The sequence below is a fragment of the Canis lupus genome, chromosome 32, assembly GCF_048164855.1.
Source record: "Canis lupus baileyi chromosome 32, mCanLup2.hap1, whole genome shotgun sequence".
Lineage (NCBI taxonomy): Eukaryota > Metazoa > Chordata > Mammalia > Carnivora > Canidae > Canis > Canis lupus.
Genome location: NC_132869.1, coordinates 40990491 through 41015847, shown reverse-complemented (window position 1 = coordinate 41015847; position 25357 = coordinate 40990491). Strand labels below are relative to the sequence as shown.

The window sequence follows — 25357 nt, the reverse complement described above, 5'->3', positions numbered from 1 at the left end:
CAGATGCCCCAAGAAAGAAATATATTTGATGAAACTAGGAGCAAGTAAAAAGGGCAAACAAATTGCAAGGGAAAGAAAATTCGGTTTTCATCATAAGAAAATGAAATATCTTGAGGAAAGAAAATGTGAACCCAAAATTTTATGTTTAGATAATTGATTTTTACATGTAAAGGCTATTGCTATGAAAAAGCTCCAGGAATATTGTAACCCTTCCTGGGAAATCTAGTACAGAGTGAGTTTCAATGGTAAAAAAAAAAAAAACAAAAAACAAAAAAACAAAAAAAGCAAACACTAGTTGTGAACATTAAACACAGAATTCCTTGGAGAACTAAAAGTGTTACAAGAGGGATGCCTCGGTGGCTCCGTTGGTTGAGTGTCTGCCTTCAGCTCGGGGTCCTGGGATTGAGCTCCACATCAGGCTCCCTGCTAAGCAGGGAGTCTGCTTCTTCTTATCCTGCTCCCCTTGCTTGTGCTCTCTCTCTTTGTCAAATAAATAAATAAAACATATTTTTAAAAAGTATTAAAAGGAAGAAGGTATTTAATGGTATAGATTCAGATAATACATAATATGTCTGTTGAAGTAGAGAGGAGTGGAAGGGGTAGAGTGAAAAGTATGTGCAAAAGAAAATTTTTAACTTTTCTCCTCTTTTTAATTTTAAAAGTTTTTTTATTTTTAAATTATTTTTATTTTTAAAAAATATTTTATTTATTTATTCATGAGAGACAGAGAGAGAGAGAGAGAGAAAGAGAGAGAGAGAGAGAGAGAGAGAGAGAGGCAGAGACACAGGCAGAGGGAGAAGCAGGCTCCATGCAGGGAGCCCGACGTGGGACTCCATCCTGGGACCTGAGGATCACGCCCACTCAACTGCTGAGCCACCCAGGCGTCCCTAATTTCAAAAGTTATTCATTGATTTAAGCAATCTCTATACCCAATGTGGGGATCGAACTCATGACTTGGAGATCAAGAGTCACATGCTCTTCAACTGAGTCAGCCAGACACTCCTTACACCTTTCTTAACAATTATATTGGTAATGATTGTACTCTTATTTTGGAGAGTGTTATTTATATAATGTGGGCTAAAGTAAATGAGTAATTATGGCTTACCCCTATGTTGTTTTTTTTTTTAACATTCTTAGTTTATTAATCCTCCCATGAAAAATCTGCAGAATCATCACAGATAAAGCCACTGCAGAATCTTTACTCCTTCTGTTGTCCAATCTCCAGCTCACTTTTTGCCAGCACCAACATTGGCTTTTGCAGTCCCCCTGACTTTCTTCATTCTGTTTTTGCATTCATTCTTTGCGCTGTTTTCTTGATGTCTTTTTCTTCTCATACGGGCCATGTCTTGCAAGTCTATGTTTGGGTTCATTTTTCTTTGCATAATCCAAGGAATCATAAATCATGCCAAAGCCAGTTGTCTTGTCACCACCAGGATGGGTTCTGAATCCAAATACAAATATGACATCTGGTGTGGTCTTGTACATTTTGGCTAGTTTTTCCCGAATTTCTGTCTTAGGTACTGTTGCCTTCCCAGGGTGAGGAACATCAATGAGCATCTGTTTCTGCTGAAGTGGTTGGTCATGAACTTCCTGGTCTGGATAGTTACTGTGTCGTTCATGATGGTGGCCGAGCTTCAAGCAGCCGGGGAGGAAAAGAGATACCCCTATGTTCTTGAGAACTAAGAATCTCAGTGTGGAAGACAGGAAATAAACATGCAACATAGAAAAGATTATGAAAACCCCCCCCTGCAGCCGTGAATTTGAAGGAACCATATAAACTTTTTATCTCTATAAAGATCTAGATCTCTTTCTAGCTCTGACCACCAAAGCACCTTAGAAATAATGAGCAATCTAGTAGCACTAAGCATCTCTAGGTGCTGATTGGGATCTTGCAATACAATTTCCCACTAACAACCATTTGAGCTTCTTGAAGGAATGGCTCATTTTGGGTTTGGGGCAGGAATTGTACAAGATGAGTCTAGAACTCTTGTCATGACAGTGTGGAAACCATCAAAAACTTCCAGGACTGTATGTTAAAAGGACTCAGCCTCAAGTTGAAAAGGCCTGGGACATCTGGGTGGCTCAGCAGGTGAGCGTCTGCCTTTGGCCCAGGGCATGATCCTGGAGTCCCAGGATTGAGTCCCGCATCGGACTCCTGCGAGGAGCCTGCTTTTGCCTCTACCTGTGTCTCTGCCTCTCTCTCTCGGTGTCTCTCATGAATAAATAAGTAAAATCTAAAAAACCAAAAAACAAAACACCATTAAGCGTGTGAAAGAGCAAGCCAACCACTGGGAAGATATTCATAATACACATTCTTGACGAGGACCTACATTTGTGCAATTCTTAATTTCAGTGACGATACCTATTTCTAAAAGTTATTTTTGGTTCTTCTCAAATATGCCTGTTCTTTTTTTCATCATGTCTTAACTCTTAAAGGCTTGATATCTTCTTCAGTTTATTTACTATTTATTTATATTTATTTATTATTTATTATTCATTTATTTTCATTTATTATTTTTAATTTAATTTATTTTTTATTCATTTATTTTTATTTATTATTTTTAATTTAATTTATTTATTATTTATTTATTATTTATATTTATTTATATTTATTCATATTTATCTATCTATTTACTTACTTACTTATTTATGACACACAGAGGCAGGCTCCATGCAGGGAGCCCGACGCGGGACTCGATCCCGGGTCTCCAGGACCAGGCCCTGGGCTGAAGGCGGCGCTAAACCGCTGAGCCACCCGGGCTGCCCCTTCTTCCACATTTGAGCACTCATCCTAACTTCCGTGCAAACACAATGCAATTCTTATTTTTTATTTTTATTTTTTTTTACAATGCAATTCTTACAGTGCATCCAAAATATGCAGCTTCTCGCGACTCCTGGGGGGGCCCAGCGGTGGAGTCTCCGCGCGGGAAATTTCAAGCTGCCCGGAGGCCACGCCCCCCGCGTGGGTTGACCGGAAGCCGAGTAGGCGGCCGGCGCCTCGGGAGGGGCGGGGCCGCCGCAGAAAGACTGCAACTCCCAGAATGCAGCGCGGGACTTCCGGTTTCCGGCGAGTGGCCCGGAGCGTGTTTACACCGGCGGCTCTGCGGCCGGGTTCCTTCCGCGGGACGGGTGAGGGCGCTGGGGGCCCCGGGCCGCGCGGGCCCGACGAGCGTCCACTACTTAGCAGCCCCCGTGGGGGCGGCGGGGTCGTCGCCTGCGACACAGCGTCCCTGCCCCGCTGCTGGCTGGCTGTAACCTTGGGCCAGGGGCTTCGGTGCCCTGGTCTGTACTGTGCGTGATAAGGCCCTTCAGGGAGCAGCTGGGAGGAGCAAGTGAGATACGGGGTCATGATCCTGACCACGGCCCGCCCTGCCCTAGGAGGGTCTCCCACCCGCAGGAGTCTCTGACTCATTTTTCTGGACACATCGGCCAAACACTGGGACGAAGAGGCAGAAATTCTCTTCTTTGCTTTCACGGCAGGGCCTCCCAAGAATGGGAATGGGGTGGGGGGTTGGGCATTAAATAAGTATTTGCAAGCGTTTGCTTACAAAGGGGGGTGTGGGGACGTCAGAGGGAAGGGAGACGGGACGGAGGAGGTTGTATTTGAAGGATCCAGGTAGGAGTCGGCAGAGCTAACAGATGGTTCCAGGAGGGAGCTGGGGGGGGGGGGCGGATAGGGGGTGGAGGATGGGAGAAGTAGGTGATGAGCAGGATGAGCAGGGAGTGCTGTAAATTGGTGAGTCGCTGTATTGGACGCTTGAAAGGAATGCAAACGCTTGAGTAGAAAACACTAAAGTGATGGGTTGAGGGGCAGCGTGGATATTGGACAGGGAGAGAGGCAAGAGGCAGGGAACTTGTTATACAGAATTGAGGAAGAAGCAAATTGAACTCCAATTAAAAAAATATATATATATATATCATGTAAGAAAGACACACCTAACTCTGGGAAATGAACAAGGGGTAGTGGAAGGGGAGGTGGGCAGGAAGGTTGGGGAGACTGGGTGACGGGCACTGAAGGGGGCACTTGGTGGGATGAGCACTGGGTGTTATGCTACATGTTGGCAAATTGAACTCCAATAAAATTTTTTTTTTTTAAATCATGTAAGAAAAGAATTGATGAAGAAAATTGGCAATAAGGAGCATACATAGGGAGAGGGTTGGATGATCTCGTTTGAACCTCACAACATTTCCTATTAGGTGAGATGGGGTTTTTATGTCCACTTTAAAGATTGAAGGAACTGAGGCCTAGAAAACTGAAGTCTTATGCTGTTTCTCATAGGATGAGTAAGGAGAGGGAGGACTCACAGATTCTGGTTCTGGCCTGAGGTTGCGTCCTGTGTTTTTCTCCAACAGTGTCACACTGAATTCGCAGTTCATTCAACCCCTGGGTGGGGGTGGGCATGGGGGTGAGGGTGGGGTAGGGAGGGGTAGGGTGGTGGTCTGCCCTGTAACCACTCAGGCTTTGTTCCTTTACAGGGAGAAAGAGAGAGCGCGAAAGAGAGAGGATGTCTCTCTCAGATTGGCACCTGGCGGTGAAGCTGGCTGACCAGCCACTTGCCCCAAAGTCCATTCTCCAGTTGCCAGAGTCAGAGTTGGGTGAATACTCACTGGGGGGCTACAGTATTTCATTTCTGAAGCAGCTCATTGCTGGCAAACTCCAGGAGTCTGTTCCAGACCCTGAGCTGATTGGTGAGTCTCTGTGGACTGGGGATGGGATGCTGTTCTGACCTCTTTCTGGGGAGGACACTTCTGGAATTACAAGAGTAGACTAAGAGTTTGGAGTCTGTTACCTCCACCGTGTTAACTGTGTCCAGGGAAGTGAGTGTCGTTGTAAGCCAAGTAATAAAACTGCGGGTTGCCATTTGAGTTGTGCATCATACGGAGCTTCTTTATCATGGAGTTCCTTAACAATGACATGAAAGAGCTTGAATTTGGGGTGGGCTAGGGAAGGAGGAGCTCATCTTTGGGGGAGGCCCCAGTATGTAGTATTCGAGATGGGTTTTGAGGGATGCTTGGAAGGATTTTTGTTTGCTTGATCGGTTAGAGAGATGGCAGTAAAAAGGGAAAAAAGGAAAGGAGGGCAAGGGTATTCTAGGTGGAGGAAGAAGGAATTAAATGATAAACATAATTTATGAAGCTGAGGGATCCAGTTGGTTCATCCTTTTTTTATTGTTGCATTTTCTTATTTATTTTAAAGATTTTTAATTTATTTATTCATGAGAGACAGGCAGAGACACAGGCAGAGGGAGAAGCAGGCTCCACGCAGGGAGCCCGATGTGGGACTCATCGGGGTCTCCAGGATCCAGCCCCTGGGCTGAAGGCGGCGCTAAACCACGGAGCCACCGAGATGCCCTTTCTCATTTATTTAAATCGAGCAGTTTCCCGGATGTTAAGCTCTAGAGCTTTCCCGTGCATAGACTGTATTTTATGACTTTGTACTCGCTAATGATTTTTATTGAAATGTATTTATTAAATAAGAGTACTTTTTAAAGCACTCCGGCTATCTGTCCCATTGAGGTAAGTTTCTTATGAGGCAGAAGCCATCCACATTGTTTTGAGAAGCAAAATATAAGTGGACCGTTCTCTTTTTAGATTTGATATACTGTGGCCGGAAGCTTAAAGATGACCAGACCCTTGACTTCTACGGCATTCAACCTGGGTCCACAGTCCATGTTCTGCGGAAGTCCTGGCCCGAGCCTGATCAGAAACCAGGTGAGTGAGGAGGGCCCTGAGATAGACAGAGTTTCTGTAATATCTGCAAGAAAAGGGTCTGTGTGTTCTGGAGGCATGGCCTGGGTAGAACAAAAAGTGAGATGGTGATGGAGGATATCTGTATTACTTACTGAATTAATCTTCCATTGGCAGTAGAGTGCGATTTTGATCTACTTGCTATCAACACCGCTAAGGGAAGGGAGTTTGTTCCTCTACTTTTTTTTTTTTAATATTTTTTTTATTCATGAGAGAGAGAGAGGCAGAGACACAGGCAGAAGGAGAAGCAGGCTCCATGCAGGGAGCCCAATGTGGGACTCGATCCCAGGACCCCAGGATCAGGCCCTGGGCTGAAGGCGGCACTAAACCGCTGAGCCACCCGGGCTGCCCTGTTACTCTACTTTTTAAATTCATTACCCACTGTTTCCTAGTGGGGTAGGGAGTGAGTGTCTATTTAAACTTTCTTAGATTAACAGTTGATTTCTCGGTGAACTTTGTATCTTTTTGTTGTTATTGTTCTCATTAGGAAAAAAACTGAAAACTCCTGGTGTTCCTGTAATGATGTAGTTTGTCCTCTTGTTAGCAAATCTTCCCAGAAATGGCCCTAGGCGGTGATTTGTTCACTTAGGTCATTCCTGCTATACTGGTAATGTATTTTCCTGAAGCTTGAAAATATCTGAACAATATTAAAGTAGCTCTGGGAGAAAACTTCCAAAACCTTACAAAACAAATGCCTTTTTATTTATTTATAAAAGGTGCAGCTTGGAATTCATAATGTAAGTTTTACATCTGTGTTTAAAAAGTTTTCCCAAGGATAAAGCTAAGCTGTATAAAACAGATAAGCTTTGTGAAACTGGCAGTTTGTTATATTTATGTACGTTCATGATTGCTGTGGTTGGTTATCAGCTTGAAATTTCCCCTCTTTTCAATTCTAAACATAAAAGACAAAAAATATCTTTTTTTGTCCACTAATGGGAAGTGAGAAAAAAAGAAAGGCAGTCTCTAACATTCAAGGGGTTGGCCTGGCCCTCAGGTAAGCCTTGAAACATGAAGTTTGACAGATCACCAACATCTATAAGGCCACATGCTCTGAGGCAGTAATGGATCAAGACAAAAATAAGATCCCTCTCATTTCTGAACAGAGACAAAACCCTGGACATTGTCCAAATCACAAAAATGACCAAATATCCCTGTCTCCGGCTATTATGAGTGACTGCTCCATCTTTACCAGTTACAGCTTTGGCTTTGCTCTAGATTTCCTTCCTTCTAGGTAACAGTTATTAAGATATCCCATCATAAAGTCACTTCCACTCCCTGACAGCATTCAACCTAGAGCAAAACCCTGCTGCTTTAAACTCCCCCTCCCCGATCACAGCCAAAGCCCAAATCCTATAAGTCTTCTCTAAAAGCATCCTCTTGGGATGCCCACACTTTCCATGGCATGCATCCTCTCTACAGAGCAGTAAACCCACTTTGATCCACTGCAGTGTGCCCCTCTGGTCTTTGGCTGGAGGGCACGCCAGAAGGAAAGTAACATTTGTTGCTCCGTCAAGCCAGATTGTTTCTCTTCGATATCCCATTTAATCATTAGACCTGCAGGCCAGATGACAGCATTAGCATTTTATAGATGAAGAAAAGGGGTTAGAAAAGGTATTTATTCAAGGTCACCTACCTAGAAAGTGAATGCAAGAGCTGGGATATGAATCAAGTTTTCCTGGCTCTGGAGCCCACGTTCTTTCCACTGGGCCGGCTGCCTCCCACTTCCAAAGAGTGAGACTGAGATTAGCTCAGAGATGTAGTGACAACCATAACTCTTAGCTGACTCCTGGCTTAAGCTATAAAGAGTTCCTTTTCCTCCTCCATTTGGCCTGGAGATTTATTTTTGAAACAAAGGCACGTTTTATTGGGGGTGAAAATAAACTCAGATCTGAAAAGAAACGTATCATGATGGCATTTTGGATATTTTATCCTTGAGTGCTCTTAGAGGAAGCACATTTCTTGATCTCCCACTAGATTAGCACCTGTAGGAGGAGAACCTGTCAGTCCCTCTCTTCCCACCTGGATCTCTGTGGCAGGTACAAATCTTTTCAGGATCTCACTTAGCCAGCGGCGATGTGGATCTTGAGCTCCGGCCACAATAACCAGTTTGCTGTTCTATCAAAGCACTTCATTGTTTTATTCCCCCCATGACTTCGCACATGTTCTCACTTAAGCCTAGGACTTTATCCTACTAGTAAACGTCTGCTTTGCCTTAAATACCCTCTCAGATGGTCTCCCTTGGGAGACAACGCCTCTGTCCTGGCTTGCCCTCTCCATGATGGCTGTCTCTCCCCCGTTCCTAGTGCCCTAACTGGGGTCCACATCTCTTCTGGGGTCCTCAGCATGCTGTTTTGTCATTGTGTGTTTGTGGATTTGATCTAGTCTGGCTTTGACTCCTGTCCCAGGAGTTCCTTGTTGTGGCAGGGACTCTATTTTCTGCCTTCCTGTGCCTCTCCCAAAACCAGGCAAGGGATAAATTACTTAGCACGTGTTTGTTGAATGAATAAATTGGGAATTCACTTAAGATGAATATTTTTTGAGAGATACCATTGTCCTGATTAGAAGTATAGGTAAGGACAATGGTTGCCACCCCAGGCCCCGGGGTGCCATTCTCACCTTGCTTTGGGACTGTTGCCTGGACTTGGCAGTACACAGTGTGTACAATCCCAAGTAGCTGTCCTAGGGGAGGGTAACCACACTTAAAAGTGTGATCCAGCCTGAGCTTCCTACCTACTCCCTCTCCTTTTACCCAAATTTCTTTGCCTATGAAATGGGCTGATGTCCTAAATAGTAAAGTAACCAAGTAGAAGTAAGATAACTGCTAAACTTTCCCATATATGTGAATGAATCATAGTGTCCAAAGATCAGAAGGGAGCCTCGAGTCTCAGTGAAACACTTGCTATCAGGCACGTGATATAAGGTTGTTAAGAACCCTAGGGGTACAGTGTGTTTTCTCTGCCCTTCTTACCTATTTTTTAAAAATTCAAAATAATATTACAGCCTGAAAGAAAATATCAAAAGGGAAACAATCAGCCTTGATCCTGCCACCCTCCCGAATTTTTCATCTTCCCTTTGTTCCCTTCCAGCCTTGGGCCACGTGCACACAGACACGTTTTCTGTAGTTTTACTAGAGAACATACGTACAACTTTGTGTTCTATTTCTTTCCCTTAGCATATTGTGTCAGTATAGCTCCATATTGTTCAGATGGCTTTCGGTACTTATTTTAAATCACTGTCTAAAACTCTAGTGAGTTGATTATACCTTCCCCTTTTCCAAATGTAAGAAGTCTAGAATTCCCGCAGACTAGAATTCCCGCAGGATATTGATCAGAGCCCTCTTTCTCGTGGTAAGATTCACCTCTGCTGGAACTGGAATTTCTTGGCTTTATGTACTGGAGATGCTTAAAAGAGCGCAGCCTGCACATCTGTAGCACCAGTGGGTTTTTCTGAACGGGCACTCACATTCTCAGTGGGGTGTTGAGGGAACACGCTGAAATGATGATGCTCTGCATCTGCCGCAGGGACAGGGCTGGGTTGTAGGTAACCAAGTGTCTTGTCCCCAGAACCTGTGGACAAAGTTGCTGCCCTGAGGGAGTTCCGGGTGCTGCATACTGCCCTGCACAGCAGCTCTTCCTACAGGGAGGCGGTGAGTGTATGCCTAGGCCCCTTGCCCGAGACTCTTGCCAGGGTGGCAGGAGAGGGTGTGAATGCTGGTTAGTGGTGTAGAATGGGAGCTGGAGGCCCGTTGCCATGGCTACCAAGAGTTCCTCGGGGAGTTTTTATCATGCCTGTGGGTCTCAGTAGAGCCCTATCATCCTCCAAAGAGGCTCTCTCAGCTAGGTATTATTGATTTTCGCTAATGATAATGGTACCACCTCTCCTGATATTGGCCTCATGGATGAACATAGTTCCAGTCAGTGGATCCACATACTGTTTCTGCAGGACCTCATTCTTTGACTTTTGCTGAATTGCAGGCCCACTGCTCCTACCTGGATTTCCCCGCTGGGAAAATATGCTGATGTCTCTTGGTAGGAGAATTGATAAGCAAAATTAATAGAGCTGCAAACTTCCCAATATATACGCATACAAAATGATAATTTTATTAGAGATTGAAAAGGGCTTTGGGGACCTAGAGGAACATTTGCTATTGGGCTTATAAAGAGAGCTTTTATTTTGGAAGCATTAGAACTGGAGATGAGAGAGAGGACTAGAAATTGAAGGTTTACTGTGGTCTTGCTTTTTTTTTTTTTTTTTTTAAATTGTTTGCTTTCCCTCCAGTAAGCCACAATCTTAGAGCAAAGAGAGGTCTGTCTGGTTCCTGGAGAGGTCTCTCTGGTTCCTGGGGCTATTGCTTGCTCCATTGTGGTGTGTGTGTGAGCACGTAGAGGGAGGAAGCCCTTCAGCAGTGTATGCAGGTGTGCGGGTGTTTGCTGTGTGGTTGGGCTAGTTGAGTCCTCAGCCTCACCCCCACCATCATTTCCCCTGCAGGTCTTTAAGATGCTCAGCAATAAGGAATCTCTAGATCAGATCATTGTGGCCACCCCAGGCCTCAGCAGTGACCCTATTGCTCTTGGTAAGTGCTGGACTGAACTTGAGGAAACAGGAATTGTTGGAGAAGGAGAAAGCAAGAGAAGGCCCTTCCCATCTTGTCAAGAATCACTGACCTTGTTGGCGGGCGGGGGTGGGGACCAAGCTGCTTCTCAATGTACCCAGCCCTCCAGAAGCGGTCAGTGCCCCTGAGAGATCATGACCTACCTACCATCCTAAGTGAGACAGGAGGGTGCCAGATGGGGGCAGCAGTTAGCCCCCAGCAGGGAAGATTTCCTGCACACATGGAGTGGTGAAGGGAAGAGGCGGCGAAGGGAAGAACCCCAGATGAACCTGGATGAACCCGGAAGTTTGGGGAAGAGGGACTGGTGTGTTGGTCAGTGGCGTGTGGCCTCAGTGCAGGGGGAGGTGGTGAGAGGGGCACAAGGTGGTGAACACTTGGCTTGTACTTCTGGGTACTTCTTCCCCGCCCTCTCATGGAGCTGCTCTGTGGCCCTGTGGAGTGGTCATTCTGAGGCCTAAAGCCTCTTCACCCTCCTGGATCTGGTTAGATTTCCAGTCTCTGAGGTGAGCCCTGTTCTTCTTCAGGCGTTCTCCAGGACAAGGACCTCTTCTCTGTCTTTGCGGATCCCAGCATGCTTGATACGTAAGCATCCCCATCTACTTACGGGGTCCCTTATCTCCTCAGATAGGCCAAAAGCCTAATTGTCGCCCTGGATTCTGCTCTTGGAGCCCAACCCTAACTATCCCCCAGTCCACCTGTAATTTCTGGCAGGAGGTGAGAAAGAGCAGGGGCCACTGGTGGACCGAGAGAGCCCACAGGCAGGGACACGTGCAGATGTGGGGACGAAGCAGGTTCTGAGGGAGGTGGCTTTGTCAGCCAGGCTCAGTACAGATTGGATGGCTGTCTGCCCCCCGTTCCTAGTGCCCTAACTGGGGTCCACATCTCTTCTGGGGTCCTCAGCATGCTGTAGACATGGGGGAGCCTTTGAAATATTTTAGGGTGGGGAGAGAGGCAGATGCATTTTAGTCCCTCAAAGTTTAGAGCCAGGAGGGACATAAAGGTGATCTGCCTTGTTTTGCAAGTGAAGAAAACAGCCCCAGCCTGGGGAAGAGAAGGGACCCCCAGAGATTTCCCAGGAGAAAGTTGCAATGGAGTCAAGCCTGGAGAAGGACCCCTGAGCCTCCGAGGCTGTGCATGTCCCGTCATGCCTTGCTGGAGGGGAAGGTGAAGCATCTGCAGTGAATACTAGGACTGCAGAGCTTGCCACCGTGCTGGGGGCAGAGCAGCCCGAGGACAGAGCCAAGTGGTGGGAGGTGCTGAGGGACTTAAAGGCAGGCACGGGCAGTGCAATCGGCCTGAGGGGCACCCCGAGCTTGTGGCATGCTGAGGGTGCTCGTTCCTTCTTGGTCACCCTTCTGTTTCCTCCCGCCTCTGTCCCAGGTTGGTGCCTGCCCACCCAGCCCTGGTCAATGCCATCGTCCTGGTTCTGCACTCGGTGGCAGGCAGCACCCCGCTGCCGGGAGCTGACTCCTCTTCCCGAAGCGTGCCCTCCGGCTCGTACCGGGACATGCCGGGTAGGCCCCAGGATGGTGTAATGTGGGCCCCCTAGGGAGCGGTGGAGGCCCCGGGAGTTGCTTTCCTCAGCAGCTATGTATAGCGCTGGCTGAGGGCGTTCCTTGGGAACTCTCGGCTTGAGTCAGGGAGTGCATCTGTCCTGTAATTTTCCAAGGAGAGAAATGAAAATGTGAATTTGGAGAGTATCTGAGCTGAGATTCTGGAGCTACGCCTGTGCCTTTCTGTTCTTCCTCCCAAAATCTGTTCTCCCTCCTCCAGGTGGCTTCCTGTTTGAAGGGCTCTCAGATGATGAAGACGACTTTCACCCAGTAAGTGGCCTGGCTGCTTGCCATTTAGAGGATATGGTGCCAGGAACGCGCCTCTCCCGGGGACTTGGCACACCCAAGCTGGGAGGGGGTCTTAACCCCTTTGGTGGCCAATCTGTGTCATACTATTCCCTTCTGAACCTGGCAGCTATTCGGGTAGTTCCTGTAGTGAGGGTGGAGTCCCCCCTGGGAATGTCACAGTGCCATTTCCCTGATTGCCTCCCTTCTTCAGAGCTCTAGGTCCACGCCCTCCAGCAGCACACCCAGCTCGCGCCCAGCCTCCCTGGGGTACAGTGGAGCTGCTGGCCCCCGGCCCATCACCCAGAGTGAGCTGGCCACCGCCCTCGCCCTGGCCAGCACTCCGGAGAGCAGCTCTCACACGCCGACTCCTGGCACCCAGGTATGGAGGGAGGCCCTCAAGATGGAGGCCGGGACCCGGGGGAGAAGCTCCAATGGGCTCTTTGCTGACCTTGATACTAGATCTCATTTGTACTGAAGTCTGCCTGGAGCCCTGGTGGGGTTCTCACTGCAGCTTGGTCGACCTTCCCCCTCACTTGCCCTTAGGGTTCAGCCTCGGGGATTCAGTATAGTCCAGAATTCCTCCCCTCATAGCTCAGAAGAACACCCCCCTCACATAATATGCCCTTCTTCATCCCTGACAGGGCTCAGCCGTCACCAGCTTAAGTGTTCCTGGTAATGGTCACTCTAGCTGCCAAGACCATCTCTCCCAGTGCTGGGGTCCTAGGCTAGGTCAGGGGCTCGATTCCATTTCTCTGGAGCAGAAGAGGGTGGAATCTTTCCTGGCCACAGCAAGCTTTTAGGTATCCCTGTGTGGCTGTCTTATGCAGGTCTCTGTTGGGAGGCAGTCGTTGGGTACCCTAGGGACCCCTGATGGGCTGCTGTGACAACAGCTGGTATATGCTGGAAGATTGAGGTAGCTCTGAGGATGGCACTGACCACTGATTTGTCTCTAGGGCCATTCCTCAGGGACCTCACCAATGTCTTCTGGTGTCCAGTCAGGGACACCCATCACCAATGATCTCTTCAGCCAAGCCCTCCAGCATGCCCTGCAGGCCTCTGGGCAGCCCAGCCTTCAGGTCAGTTTTCCCTCCTCCCGGTGTCCTAGTTACTGGTGACTTCTTAGTTGCTTTGGATAGTCAACTCCTTTCTGTTCTCCAGAGGGCCTTCGTTGTTCTAGGAGAAGCTGAGGTGTGGCAGTGTGACAGGAGAGGATGTTTCCAGCAAGAGCAGTTGCCCCTGTGGCTTCCACTCCTGTACCCTGTACCCTGTGACTGTGGCCTGACTCCACTGACTGCATGGCTTGGATACTTTGGGCAGTTTTAGTCAAGGAGTCAGTCATTCATCCCTCGAGCAGGACTGAGTGTTGAACATATATACACCAGACCCAGGCTCAGCTCCTGGGGCAGAGACAAGCCGTCATCATCCCAGTCCTGAAGGAGTACCAGCAGATTGAAACTGGGGAGCAACAGTGTGAGAAGCCTGGCCTAGGCTTGAGGTGAGGGCCTGGGCAAAACTTACCTGAGGAAGAGGTGTTTGAGTTGATTGTCAAAGAGTTGATGAGAGGTTAGCCGAGTCGGGAAGGGGGCATTTAGGTGGGAGGATGGTATTCAGGCAGAGGCATCCACATGGAGTACGTATGACCTACCCAAGCCTACAAGCTAGGAGGCGGTGTTTTCGTGGAGAAAATCCTGAGAGGAGAAAAAAAAAAAAAGATCCTGAGAGGGAGCCAGTGGAAAGGGGAGCAGGAGCCTGCGTGTGAAGGTCTTGTACGCTTGGGTAAGGAGACGAGGCTTGATTTTGCAATCACCAGGAAGCCATGAAGATTTTAAGCAGGAAGTGATACCATCACTGCTCTGCTTCCTATAAGGGTCACCTAAGTTGAAGACCCTAGGGACGAACATTTGATTGCGTGTCCCCGCGCATGAGCTGTCGGCTTCACTCCGCTATCCTTGCTCCTCACTTGAACCTGGGGATGAGTGGCGTTTCTGGAACTTGTCCAGGGTCACGAAGTCCTCAAGTGGGAAAGACAAGAGTTCAAGCTCCTGTAAAACACTATCTCTAAACCATGGGCCCCGGTGGACAGTGAGGGGAAGAGAAGCAGGACCCATGGGCGGCTGGTCTTCTCTGTTGTTCCTTCACGTTCCCCAGCTAGATGCCTGTTCACTGTGCTCTCCAGCCCAGGAGCTTTCACTGGCTCCACCTGGCCTGTAAGTGAGTCCGAGTTGGGTTGTGTGGTTTCTGAAAAGCCGTCAGCTCCTCACCCTTGCGTGCCCGCCTCTCTGAATTTGGTTGTCACCCCCTGCCTTCTCCTTCCCACGGGTGAGCATACTATTCCCTAACTTGTGCACTTCCTCCTTCATGAGGTAGGGATATTAATAAAGCTCTGAAAGTACTAAAAGAAAATGTGGGTTAACTTCTTTAAAGCCTTATAGTAGAAAAGGCCTTTGTAGCTGAGAGGCAAATTCCAGGAGCCATCACATGAAGAGTAATACATTTTGAGTTTGTAGAAGTGAAGGTTTCTGCACAGCAAACCCAACCAACAAACAAAACAAGCAAACACTGAAGGCTAGCAACAAACTGGGAAAACATCTGTAACACATACCAGGCAAAGGGTAAAACCCCCAGCATGGAGAATTCTAGTAATTTACGATCAGGAGCTCCATAGAAAAACGGGCAAAGAACAGGAATAGGCTCTTCGTGGAAAGGAAGTGCGGGTGGCCTCTCAAGCCGTGTGATTCCTTGCAGCACCATTTCTTGGAATTTATCCTGGAGGTGGAGGTACGCGTGTGTCAAAAGCGACATTGTACAGAGACAGTCACTGCCACATCGTTTGTGATGGCAAAAAGTTGGAAACAGCTCGGTTATGGTACATTTCAGGATGTCCATGAGTTGGAATATTGTACAATTATTAAGAATCTCTTTATTTAGTGGCATAGAGAGATCACATAATTATGCTAGAAAAATGTTGGGAGGGGTTGCTGCCTGTAGAACGAGGTTCTGAGAAAAGGGTAGATATAGGAACGTATATTTATATTTTCTCGAAGAAAATAAAATAGATTCTCAGAGGTGGAAATGGGAGTGGATACAAGTGAGACTTTTTTTTGCTTGTTTGTTTAAAGATTTATTTATTTATTCATGAGAGACACAGAGAGAGAGGCAGAGACACAGGCAGAGGGAGAAGCAGGCTCCCTGTGGGGAGCCGGATGTGGGACTCGATCCAGGATCCCAGGATCCCACCCTGAGCCAAAGGCAGAGACTCAACCGCTGAGCCACCCAGGCATCCCATAAGTGAAATTTTTCACTCTACATCATGCTCAGAAACAAAGCTCATTTAAAAAATGTACGCCCTCCCCCCGTTTGTGTATGTGTCTATCCGTCTATACAATGAACAGGAGAAAGTTTAATTTTTTGAAATTTAGACAGTGAGTAACCTGCAACCTTGTCTTTCAGTCTTTATGTTGACGGTTTCCTTTTTTTATTAGGAAAACTTCTTGTTTGTTCTCTAAGCCCTCAAGCCCCCCAGGGCGTCTCCCTCGAAGCCGTGAGTCCTGTGGAACTTCGCAGGGCGACTGTGCTGTAGGAGGCAGCCTTCCTCTGTCCGCCTGAGAGAGCAGAGCTGAGTGAGTCTGTAGGACCCCAGCTAACAGCGTCTGCCTGGTCCTGTCTTTCCGCAGAGCCAGTGGCAGCCTCAGCTGCAGCAGCTGCGTGACATGGGCATCCAGGACGACGAGCTGAGCCTGCGGGCCCTGCAGGCCACCAGCGGCGACATCCAAGCGGCGCTGGAGCTCATCTTTGCCGGAGGAGCCCCATGAACTCCTGCTCCTTGTCACCCCCCAGCAAACTGCCGAGGTGGCTGCCCACGGGAGGCACTCCTGAAGGTGCCCCGTCTCCCCTCTCCCCAATACATCTGATGCTTGACCTTTTGCTCTGTCCATTGCGTGGCCATTCTGGCTGACCTGAGCTGGTGGAGGCAACGGGCAGTGTGGTGTGTGGGTCTTGGTGCGTGGCTCGCCCCTGTCTCTGAGCCCGGGTGGAAAATTTGAGGCCTGTGTCATGGGATGTTGTTGATGCCCATGTTCTCTTTCGGGAGAAGTTTTCAGTGATAGCCCCAGACCCTTTGGTGCTTGGGGTTGTGGCATCCTCAGGACGTGGCCACGGCTGGAGCAAGGCTGCCACCCAGTGTCCAGGGTGGCTGCTGTGTGACCGCTGTGACCAGAAGAGGCACGTGCTCCTGAGATGACCCCAGGCTGGGGAGTGGCCAGGAGTATTTTTAGTGGGAACAGGTAGGGTTGCTTGCCTTCCCACGAGCTTCCAGAAGATTCCATGTCCCTCCCCTGGCCTAGTCCCGTCAGGCAGTCTCTGCCGCCTGTTCCATAATGACGCCAGACTCCAGACCTCAGAGTGGTGCCAGGAGGCAGGGCCCTCTTCTCTGTCCTGAAGGCGTAAATACAAGAGCAGTTAAATAACAATACTAAACAACAACACCAACACGAACAGGGCTCAGCTTTCATCTCGAAGAGAGGGCACCAACCCCCAAGCTGCTGCTCCATCTGCCTGGGCTCTCGTTCCCCTTGGCACAGCGTTCCCTACTGCGCCGCAGACACGTCCAAGTTGAGCGAGTGGGTTTCATGTGCTTTGAATACTTTGTCACATCCTTCCCCTCAGATGGTGTTTCGCTGGAAAGGCGCTCAGAGGTTGCTCCTGCCCTGTGCCTTTGGCAGGCGTTCCGTCCGCAGCATCCACAGTCCTGGTCATTCAGCGACAGCTTGTCACTTCCTGGGACAAGAGGTCTACCCGCTCCTGAGGACTGCCTCCTCTGTCCCTTGTACCCCAGAGCATTTGGCCTTCCGTCTCCTTTCTACCCTGAGGGAACCCCCAGCCAAGCCTGCTGCTCCCTCTGCTCTGTTAGCAGGACCTTAACTGGGGAGAGGAGCAGCCGGTCGCTTGCCCCTGTGGCTCATGCTGGCTTTGGTGCCCAGCACATCCTGTTCTCCCTGCATGACTTCCAGTTACCAGTGCTTCTCTTCACAGGAGGTACCTGGGGGGACCCACCGTTCCAGATATGGCCCGGCTAGCACATCGTTCCTTTCCTCCTCTAGAAAACAGGAAATCTTCCCACATTCCCGTCTCGGTCCTAGAATTAACGTTGAGGGGTGTTTGCATTGGCTGAAAAGGCCTGGAACTCACCAGGTTCCTTGGTGCCAGGCTTCTCTATGCCTCAGTGGTCCACTAGGAGCCCAGCTGCCACTTTGTGGTTGAGAACAAGACCAGGAAGCTCTATCTCAGTACCCGGTGTCTCTGGCTTATTTGTGCTGGCAAAGGCCAGTTCCATCCTTGTGGGACCACTTGGTCAAATGGGGCTGACACAACCCTTCTCCCTATGGGACTGCCTGCCCGGAGCTAGTGTCATTCTGTGGCAAGTCATACTGTGCCCCTGGGGACTGCCTTTGGAGGCCCTGGATCTCCTTAAACGGCCCCCCCACCATGCTATGGGACGTTTGGGTAACTCTGTCCTGTCCCTGGAACCGACCCCCAAATACCAGTTGTACTGCTTCCCAGAATTGAACCGTTTCCATGATTTCCCTTTCCCTTCTTTGTCAGCTCTTTCCTCCAGGGTCTTGGCAAGTTGGCTTTGCTTCCTGTGGCCATGTTTTAAATAATATATGTTGAGTCTGATAAGTGCCCCCATGGGGCCCGGGGCTTTCCATGGGCCGAGGACTCCTTCCTCACCATTGTTTCCTTTACCTTTTCAACAAACATCCATCCAGCCTCTGCTTTGTGCCAGGTAAACCTGTTGGAGTCCTTGCTGTCACAGAGCCACGTCACTGGGAAGACAGAAAAACAGATGTTTGCGCTAAAGTCTGATGAGAGCCTCGGGAGGCAGCTCCCCTGGGCTTGGGGCTCACAGGAAGGGGAGCTCACTTGGGTTAGGGCGGGGGCACCTGTGTGAGGGAGAGCTTCCTGGAGAGAGTGGTGTCTGGCCTAGGGCTGAGGGGGAGAAAGAATTGGGCAGGAAGGTGTAGTTTTGAGTGGGCCGGGTGCGGGAAGAACACAGCTCCTGTAGCCCAGTGTGGCAGGCTGGATTTTGAGGTAGGCAGAGGCTGGATCATTTTAAGCCACATAAGGAATTTGGACTTGCTCTAAAGACGCTGGGGAGTCCCAGGAGATTTTGAATCAGGGGAGAGAGGCTTGCATTTTAGAGAGGTCCCTGGCTGCTGAGTGTGAACTGGTGGGGCGTCGGGCAGGCTTGGGGCGGGGGGAGGCCAGCGAGGAAGCTGTGATCCGCTTATTGTGACCCACCACAGGCTCACCAGGCGGCATGGCATGGCCGTGTGGGAGGAGGGCGGGTGGAAGCAAATTAGCATCGAGGAATCCGTGTTCCTAGTGCATCTTGGGAAAGGTGAGCGTGCTTAACTAGCCCCCATTATCAGGTGCAGACACTGGGGTTAAGGGGTGTGAGGCCTTGGACAAGTCAGCGTAGGAACTCAAGTCTGTCTTACTCCAGAGCTGGCCCGCTTCCCACTGCTGCCCCCGGCTTGTGGGTGGGGAGGGCTGGGCCGTGGTGCAGGGTCTGCCCCGGCTCAGGAGCTTGGGCTTTATCACGGCAGAGAGCACCTTGGGTGGCTTTAGGCATGGCAGTTAGGGGCAGGCGGGAGGGTGGGGGGGCGCAGATTCATGTGAGGTAGCCTGACAGCTGTGTGGGGGCTGGATTTGTGGGAAGTGAGATTGGCAGTAGGAGACCGGCTAGGAGGCTTGCTGCCTGCAGATGGGACCCAAGTGGGGGCCTCCACTAGAGCCGCAGCAGGGGGGGCTGGGTGGAGGGGGAGGGATGTGAGATGTGAAAGACAGGCTAGACGGGATGAGCCGGGGAAGGGGCGGCGGGGGGGACGGTGCTGCAAGAGTGAGGGATTAGGCGTGGGATTTGGAGTGCAGGGCCAGTCTGGGACGTGTTGGGCTCACGGTGCTGTGGAGCAGCCAGGCGGGGATGTCGTAGAACAATTAGATATTAGGCTGGAGATCACGGCCAGCAAGTCTTAAGTTGAAGACTGGGCCTGCATCATGTGAGAAGGGAATTCAGCTTTTCAGGGACAGGTAGCAGGGAGGGACACCCGCTAAGGCGTTAGACCAGGCAGGGGATGGCGGCTGGTGACCATGGAGCATGGAAAGGGGTGGCATCTGCCACTCTGGGAACATGAGGCTGGAATGGAAGGAACGGGGTGGGGAGGGCATGGTCAGTGCTCTGAGCTGCCATGGAGAGACCTAGTAACCAGGGCTTCTAACCTTGAGCTTGCCGACCTGAGCCATGGTGACCTTGGGGAGATGCTAACGTGGAACCAGAGCCCGGTGATCGGTGATCGGAGTCGAGGCGTGAAGAGGTAGGGGCGGCAGAGGCAGGCAGGGTAGAGAACTCGGGAACCTTGCCTGTGAGAGGGTAGCTGGGGGGAGCTAGCTGGCAGTTAGAGGAGAGATGGAACTGAGAGTGAGCTTTTGCAGTTCAACAGAGGTGAAGTTGGAATTGATCACGAGAACTTTTCTAGGAAGCTACGGGGAGAAAAAAAGGAAAAGACCCCAAAATAGAATATGTAAATATGCAAAGATGGGTGAATTTTCTGAACAGATCCCTTCTCCTGATATAACTCAAATTTGGCTGGGCTGGCATGGGCTGAGCTGGCACAGCTTGCTGGGCACATGGGCCCCATCTGGCCTGGGCCCCAGACCAAGCTCTCAGCCCTGCCCCGAGCTGGCCTCTTGTCACCTCTGCCGCAGGCCGTGGCATCAGACGTTTGGTGAGAAAACTGGGGGGTTAAATCCCCTCCACCTCCAGGCCTCCGTGTGCTTACCCAGCCTCTCCAAGTCCCCTCGGGGTCTGGGTGGGGGTTAGGTCGGTTTGGCTGTGCCCCTGGTTTCCCTGGGCCTGGCCCTGTCTGGCTCCTTCACGCTCTGCAGTTGCTGGTAACAGAATTCAGCTTCCTGTATGCTCGGAATGCCTCGTGCAGAGCCCCGGGCACTGCCCTACTGTACCCTGGCAGAGCCGCCGACAGCAGTGCGGTACGGTCGTGCTCATCTATCAGGCACTGTCGTCTCTGTGCCAGTCGTTGAGCTGGGCAAGCACAGATGCCATCTCAGCTGAACCTCATGACAGCCCTGAGAGGTAGATCCTACTCTTCCTTTTATAGATGAGTGCTTCCTCTTGTAACAGGATGTGGCCATACTGGGCCATACTGGCCGTTCTGGGCCTCGAGTTGGATTGGACCGGCACGATTCCATCAGTCCATCACTTGAGGCCTCATGCCTGGCTGCCAGACCTGGAAGCCAGTGGGAGTCACTGGGGGGCCTGCTCACCATTCATCCCTCCAGGAGGTGGCAGCTTGTTTCTTAGAAGGGATTCAGTCTTCTAGGTGAGATTGGCTGAGAGTTAGGTCATTTCCACAGACAGCCTAACCTCTTGGAGCGCACCGGTGTCCTGTTTGACATTTTCCCTTGATTTGTATAAGTGGATATTGACAATGTGCAAGTCAGGGCTGGGCTGGTGAATGTTCTAGATGACTGATGGAGTTAGGGTCATGATGATGAGGCATCCCGACCAAGAGAGACAGGAATAGGGACAATCCAAGGTCCTGCGGTGGGGACTGCTTTCATGCAGGATGGGGTCTTATTTTTCCCCCTCCTAGGCCCAGATTCAGACTCATCATCTTTCTCAACCAGTGTTCCAGAAAGCCACTGCTGATGGGTGGAAATTGGCCCAAGGATGACTAAGATCAATAGGTTTTAGTAGCCGGAGGGGTCTCAGCCCAGTAAGGCAGTGCCTTTGGAGGGCCTTAGGAAGGAAGTCAATCTTTCAACCCTTTGCTAAGCTTTTCCAAATGTTGCGTTCAGATCCGCCACCCTATTTTTGAAGGAGATGGCCACAAACTGGGCTGCCCAGCACCTAAGAGCTTCTCTGCACGATTGTTAAGATGTCTTAGGAGTTAGCCAGGATTACAGAGAATGGGCAAAACCCCATGAGGGACCTAGTTGGAACTGGGGTTATTTACCCTGAAAAAACAGTAGATTTAGAAGGGTTTGACCTCTGTGTTGAAATCCTCTGTTGAAATCCCCTGGCTCTATCCCAGGAAGAGGGATTAGAGTGATCTGTGTGGCCCTGGAGGACAGATTTAGGATCCCTCGTGAGAGTCTTCCCCGGTGGGGGGTGGGAGGAGCCACTTCATCAGAGCTAAGTAAGGTGGGCGAGGCTGCCTGGGAGGTGAGCTCATCCTCCCTGGAGTATGTGAGGAGCTGCAGGACTGCCATCAGGGCTGCTGTGATGAGGCTCCCGGGTTGGAGCAAATGACCTCTGAGAGTTGAGAATTGAGATTCTTAGATCACTGTTTCCATGGAAGAACTCAAATAGTTCATGGGACACCTCGTGTCTGCAAGTGTTTCTTTTCGTTCAGGCGGTCCCAGCAGCCCCAGCATCACATCGGAGCTGGCAGGGTCCTGGGACCCGTATCCTACAGAGAGAGTTTTATTTATTTTTTATTTCTTTAAAGATTTTATTTGTTTATTCATAGACACACACACACACAGAGAGAGAGAGGCAGAGACACAGGGAGAGGGGGAAGCAGGCTCCATGCAGGGAGCCCGATGTGGGACTCGATCCTGGGTCTCCAGGATCACACCCCGGGCTGCAGGTGGCGCCAAACCGCTGCGCCACCAGGGCTGCCCCAGAGAGTTTTAAAAACATATTTATTTCAACCGGCAAACAAAAAGGAAATGAAGAAAGTAGGATGAGAGAGGTTTGTTGATCTCTGGCCTAGCGCAGAGACAGACCAGAAGAATAGCTCCTCTTTCACATTTTGTAAACAAAGAAACCGAGGCCTGGGCTGGGCTGGGGCAGGGCTTTGCTTTTCTTGGGTCAGTGGCCGTGATGGGACTTGTGCCCAGCCACCTCTGGTCAGGAGACTTTGTTAGTCTAGATGGGTTCCACATGACTCCCATGAGATCCTGCTCTGCCACAGGCCTTGGGCACAGAGAATGGAGGCTCAGAGATGGGGATGGGGGTGGTGATGGGGGCATGGGCGGGTGGAGGGAGGCGTTTATCTCCAGAAAGGCTTGGGAGTATAGGGATCTGCACTTGAGGCTGACTCCGCTCGGTTCCGAGGCGGCCACCAGGTGGCACTCTGCCACAAGCCCAGTCCACTGTTCTGAGGATTTCCCTGGTTTCTGCTGCTCCCCCCAGGGGTGCTAGTATTTTTTGGGGGGTGGGGGGGGGAGTAAGTAACAGCAGTAAGAACTGCTGTTGTGAGTGGAGCGAAGGCCGGGGTGGACACCAAGTGCTGAGGCCCCATAGCATGGTGGGGCTGGCCTGAAGGGGCTGTTATGTGCTTGGGCTCCTTATGCCCTACGTCGGGCCTCTGGTTAGGGGTGGGTCACTCCTTGGAATCAGGGCTGAGAAGGGGGTCAGAGGAAGCTTGGAGAGAGGAGGAATGCTCTGAGTAGGCCCTGAAAGGCTTTGCTCTGAAGGCTGGGGAGAGGTCCCAGTGCGGCTTCAGGGCTGTGAACCTAAGGTCTGTGTGTGTCCATTACTCTGACTCCCCCAGAGGCCTTCTGGATTTGGCTGTGCCTCAGCTACCCCAGGGAAGACCTCTTCAAAGTATTTTTCTTCTAGATAGGACCCCCTGCACCATTTCTTGCCCCAGCCTTCTCCCCTGGCGCGTGTCCCCCATACCGGGAGCCGTGGGGAGCCGTGGGGACTGGGAGGACAGGCACGCACCCCGCCCCCAGACCTATCAGCATTCCCATCTGTGGCTGCTTTTGCAGGTCAGTTTCCCACCATTTGCTGTGAAAGAGGATTGTGCCTCCGCCCTTGCTCCAGGCCTCCGAGCTACCCTGGGCCTCCAGTGGGGCAGGCCCGCTCCTGTCACGGCTATTACCATTCTCATGTGATGTCCCTGTGTGGCCTGAGGCGGGGAGGTCCACTCCAGCACTGGTCCTCGGCTTTCCCCACCCTGGTACCTGGTCCCCTCTAGGCCTGCAGTCTAGTTGCTCTCTTCTTTTATAGAGCTACTGCTCAAATTATAGGCCTGGTGCTCACCTCCCCTGGCCGCCTGTAGCCAACCAGGAGTGGACTGCCATCTGGCCCTTTGCCCCTAGATTGGCGGGCTGGGAGGGTGCCCGTTAGTGCAGCAGGTGCTAAGCTGGGCATGGAGGAGCTCCGCCAGAGCCCCACCCTGGGCATGAAGTGGAATAGTCCCCAGCATTCCCCCCCTCATCCCCATCCCAGCCTGGAAAAAAAAACTTCCCTGGCATCCACCCCAGTTTCCATCTGCTGCCCTGTTGCTTGAGGGGCTGAGCCCAGCCGCTGGCCTGCCCTTCTGCCTGGCACCTGGTGGTAACCTAGGCCCCGTCTGGGTCGTTCCGAGAATCATTTGGATCCATTCTGCAGCCATACATAGCAGGCGGCAGCAGTATGGTGCAGTGCACAGAGAGCAGATTATGATGTAGAAGATGGGGGTGTAGGCCGCAGGGAGATGGCCTGAGCTGCTTCCCAGCCCTCTGCATAGCTGTGTGACCTTGGATGTATCGCATTCCCTCTCTGTACCTTGGTTTTCTTGTGTGCAAAGGAAGCCAGATAACAGCAAGTACCTTAGCCGACTGTGAAGGTAGGTGGGGCTAGAGTGAGGCTGCGGAGCGTGCACAGCACAGAGTGACCTCGACGCCAGCCATTGCAGTCCAAAAAGCCGGCCCTCCTTGGGCAGCTCCCTTCCCGTCCATGTGCCTGGTGGCCTCTAATAGGAGCTTATCCCCTCTCCCTCAGTGAGGGAGACGACCTAGAACTGCTGGGGATAACAGAGGTGGAAGTGAGTTGTGGGTTGTGAGTTGCCCGGCGGCACAAGGGCAGTGTCATCAGTTCTGAATTCTCAGTTCTTAAAGGCAGGAGCGAGATGATTTCTTAATTTTCCTTTGCTTTGCAGAGAGGACAGACAATGGAGGCCACACAGCTCAGCAGATGAGGTCCTGGACTAGAGGGAGAATGTGTCTTGGAGACCAGCCTGGGCCAGGACACGCTGCTCACTTCAGGGCCACAGCCTCGGCTGCACACCTGGGGTTGAACTGTCCACAGCCTCCCCTTCTTTGGGGCACCGTACCTCTGGGCATTTGGAAGCTGTTGGCCCCACCCAGGAGGCCAGGAACCTAGCCCTGTCTCTGGAGGCATCTTGATTTCACCTTTTAGTCTGTTGGGGTATCTTGGAGCTCATAGGGAAGAAGGAAAGGGATAGCTGGTAACCAAATAAGGAATGGTCAAGCAAAAGACTTCCTGGTGACGAAACTTTGCTGGCTGTGGGCTGGGGCCGGGGCCGGGGGCCCCCTCTCTATGCTGGTATGTTCAGTGTGTGAATCAAGTCCAGCTAGTTGTGTGGGTCCTGGAGGCCTAGCGGCACCTCTGCTACCTCCTCCTCACCCTGTTTTCCTCTCGGTGCAGCTCACCCCGGAGACAGATACCAGTTCAGCTCTCCAGGAAGCACTGGATAAGTGGAATTCCTATCCATGGTCCCCTCAGGCACAAAGGTGGAGAGCCTGGGCCTTCCCCGGCCCAAGGGAGAGGAGACTCCTCTGCAAAGGGCAGGCATGTGGCTCTGAGAGATCAGCTAATGGCAGAGCTGCCGGGACTATTTACAGAACTGGCAGAGGGACTGGGTCTGGATCCTGCCCGCATCACTGCTGGGTCATCAGGTTGCCTGCATGGCTGAACCCTTAGATGCCTTGGGAGCCGAGACTCCCCAAGGCTGGTCTGACCCTGCCTCCAGGACAGCAAGACTTGGGAATGCAGGATGCTCCTTTCTCTTTCTACTTGGGAAAGGGGCCTTCTTAATTACATCCCCCTCCACTCACATGGAAATGAGTTTGGATTTTCTGAGCATACACCAGCTGGCTGGGGGGAGGCAGCCCAGAAGGCTGCTGGTTGGGGAAGGGAGGAGAAGGGAGAGGGGAGGGAGTCAGGCCAAGATGAATATTCTGTGTTCTCACAGCAGAGCGATGATGGGGTGCTGAGTGCTCCCCACAGATCATCTACCCTCTTCCCCCGCTCCAGGGGAAAGTATCTTGCTCGTCCCTGTTAGGCTCTGCGGGAACCGCGTCCACTTAAGCCAGGCTGTCCTCGGAGAACCACAGCTTT

At 50.9% G+C, this 25357-nt stretch overlaps 1 protein-coding gene and 1 pseudogene across 9 annotated transcripts; one reads left to right on the top strand and one right to left on the bottom strand.

Annotated features, from left to right (window-relative positions):
* Positions 1–1157: 1157 nt before the first annotated feature.
* LOC140622853 (small ribosomal subunit protein eS24 pseudogene) lies at positions 1158–1634 on the bottom strand (annotated as a pseudogene).
* A 1343-nt stretch (positions 1635–2977) lies between these two features.
* On the top strand, positions 2978–25075 carry UBL7 (ubiquitin like 7). Of its 9 annotated transcripts, none has more exons than XR_012022947.1 (13): positions 2978–3129; positions 4477–4689; positions 5593–5712; positions 9312–9394; positions 10237–10321; positions 10885–10942; positions 11741–11874; positions 12134–12183; positions 12413–12580; positions 13155–13277; positions 15876–16079; positions 24156–24562; positions 24665–25075. XR_012022947.1 is itself a non-coding variant. In XM_072809635.1 (12 exons), exons 3-12 carry the CDS (start codon positions 4506–4508, stop codon positions 16011–16013), a joined length of 1143 nt encoding a protein of 380 aa, XP_072665736.1. In that variant the 5' UTR covers positions 3136–3332; positions 4107–4197; positions 4477–4505; the 3' UTR covers positions 16014–16124. The 9 variants fall into 9 exon arrangements, 3 of the variants coding, with proteins under 3 accessions (XP_072665735.1, XP_072665737.1, XP_072665736.1); XR_012022950.1 differs by lacking the exons at positions 24156–24562; positions 24665–25075 and adding exons at positions 4107–4197; positions 13360–13696 and having other exon boundaries at positions 3068–3129; positions 15876–16124; XR_012022951.1 differs by lacking the exons at positions 2978–3129; positions 24156–24562; positions 24665–25075 and adding exons at positions 3136–3332; positions 4112–4197; positions 13360–13696 and having other exon boundaries at positions 15876–16124.
* Positions 25076–25357: the final 282 nt, after the last annotated feature.

What these genes read in the sequence shown, in the direction of transcription:
- UBL7 (XM_072809634.1), top strand. Translation starts at nt 3,042, where the DNA reads ATGCAGCGCGGGACTTCCGGTTTCCGGCGAGTGGCCCGGAGCGTGTTT. An exon ending in GATCCCAGCATGCTTGATAC is followed by an intron (nt 10,943 to 11,740) that starts GTAAGCATCCCC and finishes CCTCTGTCCCAG; the next exon opens with GTTGGTGCCTGCCCACCCAG. An exon ending in CTGGGCAGCCCAGCCTTCAG is followed by an intron (nt 13,278 to 15,875) that starts GTCAGTTTTCCC and finishes GTCTTTCCGCAG; the next exon opens with AGCCAGTGGCAGCCTCAGCT.